The following is a 5,096-nucleotide window of genomic DNA, read 5'->3' as shown; positions in this document are numbered from 1 at the left end:
ACAGCTCTCTAGAGATTGGATGGTTTCAAATCATAAAGAGGTTTTCTTTCAACATTCCTAAAGCTTCCTGCATTCCACTCCTTTCAGCAAAGCTCATGTTGCATCGAGGGAGGGAGGCTATGGATTAGAAAAGGTGGGGAAGCTGAGAACTGTATGGTGGGAAGCCGTGCAATTAAAAAACTGACTGAAATTATTACCTGATTTCATAATTGACAGAATATTTAATTCAGATATAGTAAATTGACACACCTCTACACAGAGACAATTATGACTGACTGTATAACACCTGACAGAATCAATTATAACTGACTGTTGTTTGATACCTTTGCACGGAAATAAATGAAACAGACATTCAGAACAGAGACGGCTGCTGCCTGTGTGCCTAAGCCTGCCTTAATTAAAATAAAATAACCAGTAGGCGATGTTAAAATGTCTTTGCCTTGTAGTTTCTAGTTCAGTATTTTCCTTAAGTCCAAAAAGGGTTTTACAAAGAGTAAAGCTGAAAAGAGATTTTTCGTTTACTGACACGGAAATAAAATACCAGAAGTAGAGATGGTTTCCTTAGATGGGAGAATATTCCATTTTTTCAAACAGCTGTAACATTTTATTTGATCAGTTGACTTTTAAATAAAATATTTAAGACAAGTTCAACCTACAAATGATGGTTTAGTTCATCCTGTATAGAAAATACCGTAACTTGCATGATTTTAATCAGTAGAAACCAACTTTTAAATTAGCAGTTCATTTTATTGTCTGATAGAATATTGTGTGAATAATTAATATCTAGGCTAACTGGTTTTTCATTGTTTTCATAGCGGTTGGGGACAAGATGTTTTTGGTAATTAGTATATAACCCTAAGGAATCAGCACGTATAGAGGACCAGAATAAATAAGCTGTAGATACATGTTCCTCAAATATTATTCCCAGGAAAAGTAGATTCACTTTGCTGGTGTATTAAGATGAGGGATTTCCGGTGATACTTCAGTCCATTAGAGTATTTTTTGCTGATGCACTTGTGTGTAGGAAGAGCATTTCCTTGCCTGTCTCCACAAAGTTTGGATTTTTTGTGCTGGGTGTTGAGACAGCAACAGCCACGGCCAGTGGCATCTCTGTGGACTGGGGTGGGATGGCTGCAGATCTCTGCCTCTTGCCTCATGGCCTCTTGGAATCTTTTAACAGTTGTCCTCAGGCACCTGACCTGCAGCACCTGTGGCCATGGCCTCTTTACTGACTCCCAAAACAGAGCAGGAAGAAGGAATTGTGTTTTACTGGCCACGTTAACTGGTTTCCACCATTTAACATTGGTATTTTCCCTTGAGTCCTAAAGTGATGGGTGTAGCCTTAAAGGTAACAGAGTAACGGTTTCATGCGAAGCCTAACTAACGTGGGTAGCCTGGGTGCCTAAAGCGGGGAGAGAATAGCCACGAAGAAGGGGTGAGCCCTTTTCCCCCCTCAGCCCCTACCCCTGACGCGCCCTGTGACAGCTCGTGCAGTTCTGTTTCCTAGAAGATCTTCCATATGTTATTGATTAAATTCTCATTGGGGAAGCAAGCGGGAGCTTTTATTTGCATCTCTCACTGGCGTGGAATGGTGCCTTGGCTGTATTGACTGGCTATGGGATATGCTGGTGGTCACAGTTGTCTTTTACGAAGAAGAGTACCAAGTGACGCTGGTTGTCATTCTAACTCTGCTGTGTGGCAGCGTAAATAGTCCCCTTTCTAACCAACCTGGTGGGAAAAGTCAATATCCCATCAGCAGAGGAGGTAAACACATCAGGATCTGTGCCCTCTCTCTTCCTCCCCTGCTCCGCATTACCGCTGCTCTGTAAATGTGCTCTCCCCGGTCGGCACTGCGTTTGTGTCATTCACATGCACAGGGTGCCAGCCTGTGGCTCTGGCCTGCCGGGAGGCGGCCGCCACTGGTTGGGGCCATTGTTGTATATTCCCAGACTCCAATAATTAGAACTTGCAAAGTGTCTTTCTATAGTCAGTTAACGATGTGCCCCCCCACCTCTTTTTCCACCCCCTTTGGGCATTTAAATCCTCTCTACAAAACTTTCTGTTGTTGTTTTTTGAAAGGCAATTGATGTAATTTAGAAAAGGTTGTGGAGAACAAATGCTAGTGTGTAGCTAAGAGACAAAAATCTGGAGCCAAAGTTTGGGTGTTCGGGGATCTTGTAGACGCCCGTGCTGCTCTGTCGTCTCAGTGGGCTCTCTTGTGATCACTGTGCACTGCCCTCGTGTCTTCTCCTTCCCGATGCTTCCTGTTCCCGGGGTGCCCGGCAGCCTCGCTCCCCCCAGCACCTTGGCACACCAGCATCTGGGGCCTGCCTATCTCTATCTGGGAGCAGTGACACGGGGTGTAGGCAGAGGGGGACGCAAAAGTGAGCCTCTCCTCTGAGCGTGGGCCCCAGTGCTTGCTACCTGGGTTTGCATTTCTCCGCCCTGGATGACCAGCTGTGTGACCTGGCGCAAGTGACTTCACCTCCCAGTTCTCTCAGCCATAAAATGGGGGTTAAAAAAAGTGGACCTCTCGGGGCTGGCCCCGTGGCCGAGTGGTTAAGTTCGCGCGCTCCGCTGCAGGCGGCCCAGTGTTTCGTTGGTTCGAATCCTGGGCACGGACATGGCACTGCTCATCAAACCACGCTGAGGCAGCATCCCACATGCCACAACTAGAAGGACCCACAACGAAGAATATACAACTATGAACCCGGGGGCTTTGGGGAGAAAAAGGAAAAAAAATAAAATCTTTAAAAAAAAAAAAAAGTGGACCTCTCCAAACACCTCACAGGGCACAGGGTTCCTGAGCAACTTAGAACAAAAACTGTATCATCTTGAGCATCCTGGGCAGGGGTGGCTCCCCCAGCGATCACCCTCATCCCCAGAAGATCAGACCTGGGGACGGATCTGATGAGACCTGGGGACAGACGCGGCCCTCCTGCTCCTTTAAAAGAACGAAGTGTAGAGGCAGCAGACTCTGGGGAGGGAAAGGAGGGACCTTCTGTCTGGCTGGTAGGGCCTTCTCAGAACCGGAAGGCTGGGCAGGAAGCAGAGGAAGGGGCCTCTGCATACCCTAAGTTCACAGGTAGACAGTGTGGACAAAGAAGACAAAATTTGGCCAGTGGACAGGTGCTCTCTGGGCAGCCTGCCCCTCGCCTCTTCCAGCAGAGGAGGCTTTATGTAGCAGAGGGACACAGAGGGAAGGGACTAGAAGAAGCCCACTAAGCCCAGCTGATGGGGAGTGTTTGCACTGGGAGGCTCTGGCTTCCTTTGAGACAAAGTGTTTCCTGCCCCATCCGTACTTTGCATGCAGTTGCATGCATGTGCTCGACAGCGCTGCGAAAGTGGCGTCTCCGAGCAAGCGGAGCTCACCTTGTCTGCTGCACATGGGCGTGCACCTGCACATCGCAGCAGGAGAGGTGGCCCTGTCCCCCGGGGCGCGGAGTCAGCTAGGTGCTGAGAAGTGGCAGCCAGGGGAAAGGAGGAAAGGCTTTCCACAGAGGACTCTCGGGGTCTCAGCTGCCCCCCTGCGTGGGACTGGTCTCAGGGGTAGGCCAGGGACAGGACCTTGAGGCCTTCTGAGACGTGGAGCTGCAGACAGAATGCACACCCTGCTCTGGTGCTTGAGGAATACTGAATGGTCTGTAAAGAAGCTACTTCCGAGACTTGTAATCCTTTTATGTTTCTTTCTCTTTAGAGAAATTGAAGACGCAGTATCTTACCCCCAGAGTTCGTGAGGACTACAAAAAACTCAAGAGCACCGCAGAGCAGTTTTTGTCCCGCAGTGGCTACTCGGAAGTGAACCTCAGCAAACTCTTCGCCGACTGTGCTGTGAAGTCGTGAGGCTCCCAAGAGGCGAGGCCAAGGGGGCTGCTTGAAGAATCGCAACCCTCCTCACGCCTCCCCCGGGGCCCTGACAGTCTCACTTTTCCTTTGGGGCTGCATCTCAAGTCGTGTGGATGTGGCTTGGGAGGGGGATTATTAAGGGGGCTGCAAAATATTTAATCTGCCAAGCATCGGAGAAAATGAAAACAGCCTTCCGATGACAATACACCGCTCTGAAACACGACCCCGTGGCCCTTTGCAAAGCACCTGAAGAGCCGCCACTTGTAGTCACAACTGGATTTCTAGGGGAGCGCTGGTGAGGGGAGAGAAATTGATTGAGTGGCTGGAATGCAAGTGACCCCAGGCTTTGCCCCGGGGCCTTCAGCAGAGGTGCCCCTAGAAGGAGAGGCTAACTACCAGGCTAACGTTTTGCCTTTTCACACGCCAATTAAACCCGGTCTGAACCCAAGTGCTTCCCGGCCACGGGGTCCAGGAGTGGCTGTCCTTTTCAGTCTTTTCTTTTCTATAGGTAGCGAGGGGGAGGTTTAGAAGCCTTGTGCTGACTAAATAGATTACACAGAGCTTACTTGTTCATGGAAGTGCTACAAAGTCCAGCACACACACACACTGGGCAGGTGTGTTACACTCACACTCCTTTTTTTTCCTTAAGTAGAAAGTCCAGGTAAAGGTTTTTACAAGAGGAAAGCACATTTGAAAAAATTTGATATCCTAACATTTCATTAAAAATGTATAGAGGTTGGGGCAAGGATCATTGTGTTGTGTTCAGGAAAATTGAGGGGAGGGATGGTTAACTGGCCCTGGTGCTGTTCTCGTTTCTTCAGAATGGTGCCCTGTCCGCCTGAAGCCAAACGTATTTCAATATAGCAGTCTTTCCTTTCTTACATTATTGGTAAGATTATACTAACAAAATATATTTCCCCTTGTACAACTACACTATGTATTTTTTAAATCTACCTGTGTGTTTTTATAAAAGAAAAATATGTTGTGCTTTTTTTACTTCAGAATAAAGTTTTCTAAAGGGAAACCAGTTGCCATGAATCCTTTGCAGGTGCAAAGAGTTGACCACAGCGGGCAGCCAGGAGTAAAGGATGACTGGAGGCCATCCCCTTCCCAAACCTCAGCCTGGTCAGAACTCAGCTCCGAGATGCCTGGCGTGGTGTATGTCCGAATGTTCCGAGTGGCATCTGGGAGAATTTCTGTGGACTTTAGGTCCTTGAAGAGATAAAGGATGGTTTCTCATGTGCTTTGCT

At 48.1% G+C, this 5,096-nt stretch overlaps 1 protein-coding gene across 3 annotated transcripts in view; it reads left to right on the top strand.

Moving 5' to 3' along the window:
* POLA1 (DNA polymerase alpha 1, catalytic subunit) overlaps positions 1–4,862 on the top strand; it is a 287,461-nt gene extending 282,599 nt beyond the window's left edge. For all 3 annotated transcript variants that reach the window (XM_046673990.1, XM_046673991.1, XM_046673989.1), the window contains exon 37: positions 3,698–4,862. In XM_046673990.1, coding sequence (XP_046529946.1) covers positions 3,698–3,843 — 146 coding nt within the window. In that variant the 3' untranslated portion in view covers positions 3,844–4,862. The remainder of the gene's footprint in view (positions 1–3,697) is intronic.
* The last annotated feature ends 234 nt before the right edge of the window (positions 4,863–5,096 follow it).

This window comes from Equus quagga, chromosome 10 (genome assembly GCF_021613505.1).
Source record: "Equus quagga isolate Etosha38 chromosome 10, UCLA_HA_Equagga_1.0, whole genome shotgun sequence".
NCBI lineage: Eukaryota > Metazoa > Chordata > Mammalia > Perissodactyla > Equidae > Equus > Equus quagga.
Note: the sequence above shows the minus strand (reverse complement) of the source record. Positions and strands in the feature narration are given on the sequence as shown.